The sequence below is a fragment of the Aplysia californica genome, unplaced genomic scaffold, assembly GCF_000002075.1.
Source record: "Aplysia californica isolate F4 #8 unplaced genomic scaffold, AplCal3.0 scaffold02157, whole genome shotgun sequence".
Lineage (NCBI taxonomy): Eukaryota > Metazoa > Mollusca > Gastropoda > Aplysiida > Aplysiidae > Aplysia > Aplysia californica.
Genome location: NW_004799427.1, coordinates 7,783 through 9,693, shown reverse-complemented (window position 1 = coordinate 9,693; position 1,911 = coordinate 7,783). Strand labels below are relative to the sequence as shown.

The following is a 1,911-nucleotide window of genomic DNA, read 5'->3' as shown; positions in this document are numbered from 1 at the left end:
TGTGTGGGCGGATGTGTGTGTGTGGCGCGTCGGTGGGGTTGTGTGTGTGGGTGGGTGTGGGTTGGTGGGTATGGGGTTTGTATGTGTCTGTGTGTGTGTGGTTGGGGTTGGGTGTGGGTATGTGTGCGTGCGTGTGTGTACGTGTGTTTTTTATTCATTAGGTTAGGCAATTGGAAGAGCCGGATCACATTCACTACTCTAAAATCAGTCATACTTGATGTAATTTTATCCACTGCTACGTAACCTGATGTAATGTCATTGGGTGTCCCTGTTTGAGGAGGAGTCCATGGGAAGAACGGGCATAGTCACAAACTTGTAATTTGTGAGGGTGTCTATTTCACAAGCTTGTGGACTCACATTTGTTTGATTCGTGGTTTATTGTTATTTTTGTTGAATGGGAAATCATTTGAACAGAAATACAGCTATCAGTCAACTAGCGATCAAACTTGATGCCCTCACAATTTTCAGTTTGTGACTATTCCCGTTCTCCCTATGGACTCCTCATATTTCTGTGACATTTTGATGTTTGATGTTCTTTTCCACTCCCCAAATGTTCAGGTTCCCCAGTGACTGCCCTGAAGAATGAGATCGACCGTCGCCTCGCGATGACCAATGGTGTGGATATACCACCTCCCACGTTAGAAGAAGAAAAGGTAGATTTGTTAGTTTTGGTTTATTTGGTCTTTTGTAGAGTTCAATTTATGGGTAGAGTAAGCTGAATAATGATATCTTGCACTGTGTATAGCTGGGTATCCATTTACACCAGGATGAAATGAGGAACATTTTTGAAATGTGCTTTTCTCAAGGATACAATGTCAGGTCTGTGATAGGATTTGAACCCATGACCTTATGGTTGAGATTCCAAGAGCCTATCCACAAAACCTCCAAATCCAGTAAGTCTACACACCTTTTTGTGAATGGTATCAAGCGCAGAATTCTATTCATGCGACACAATGCTCCATATGCCATGTGTGTACATAGCTTTATCTAAGATGGGAAGGAAATTACAGTAAACAATATTAAATTTTGCTAAATAATTAAAGTGAAGGAAGCATGGTTTTTCTTCTTTCATGTTTAATAGAAGTCTTTTACAGCTAAGTTATGAAGTTTATTTAATTCTGCAGGGTTTACCCAGACTCATCTTGGGTGTTTTTTTCTTATTCTGACAAGATTTCTGATTTTTTTTCCCTGTCCCTCTTAGACTTCCTGTTCCAGTTTATTTACCTTTTGTTCATCTGGCTTAAGTCTAACTATACAAGAGCTTTTGCTGGAGATAATGAGCGCTGTTTTATCTCATCATTCTTTTGTTTATCCTCTGTTTATCCCTCACATAAATAGCATGTGGTCTTTCTTTACCTAAATAGTGTATGGTCTTCCTTTATCTAAATAGTGTGGATGGTTGGTGGGTGCTCTGCTTTGGTTTGCTCTGTCTTTCCAATCAAACGTCTATCGTCCTTATCTCTCCTCCTTTTTTTTGTTTTGTATGTTACTCTCAAGTAACTCCTCTAAATTTTGACACTAATATGACCTATTTGTGTTTCAAGTGCTGTAAAACTCTTACTAATACTAAACCCTACCAGTGTGTGTTCTCCTTTTATCTAAGAAGACCGGTGTCTTTGGTGTTGTGATTAGGTGTTTTACTATTACATGCAGGAGGCGCAAGTTCAATTTCTGAGTGGAGAGAATTTTTATAGAGTGTCTTGGTCTTTCTGCTGGGACGTTGTATCCCTTTCGATCCGGGTTGGCCATAACAGACAGGGTCGAAACCTGAATCCTTAATCAATCATCTAAATTAAGTTGATGGGGGTGTAAAAATGTCTACATTTACATTACGTTATCTAACTAGCGTGTGTGTTTGTGTCCCCCACCCCCACCCCTCCTCCCTCTCCCTCCTTTTACTCTCCCCCCCTC

At 40.4% G+C, this 1,911-nt stretch overlaps 1 protein-coding gene across 1 annotated transcript in view; it reads left to right on the top strand.

Moving 5' to 3' along the window:
• Positions 1–558: 558 nt before the first annotated feature.
• LOC106014077 overlaps positions 559–1,911 on the top strand; it is a gene marked incomplete at both ends in the record, with an annotated part of 2,323 nt that continues 970 nt past the window's right edge. Inside the window, 1 exon segment of the mRNA XM_013091115.1 lies at positions 559–661. Coding sequence (XP_012946569.1) covers positions 559–661 — 103 coding nt within the window.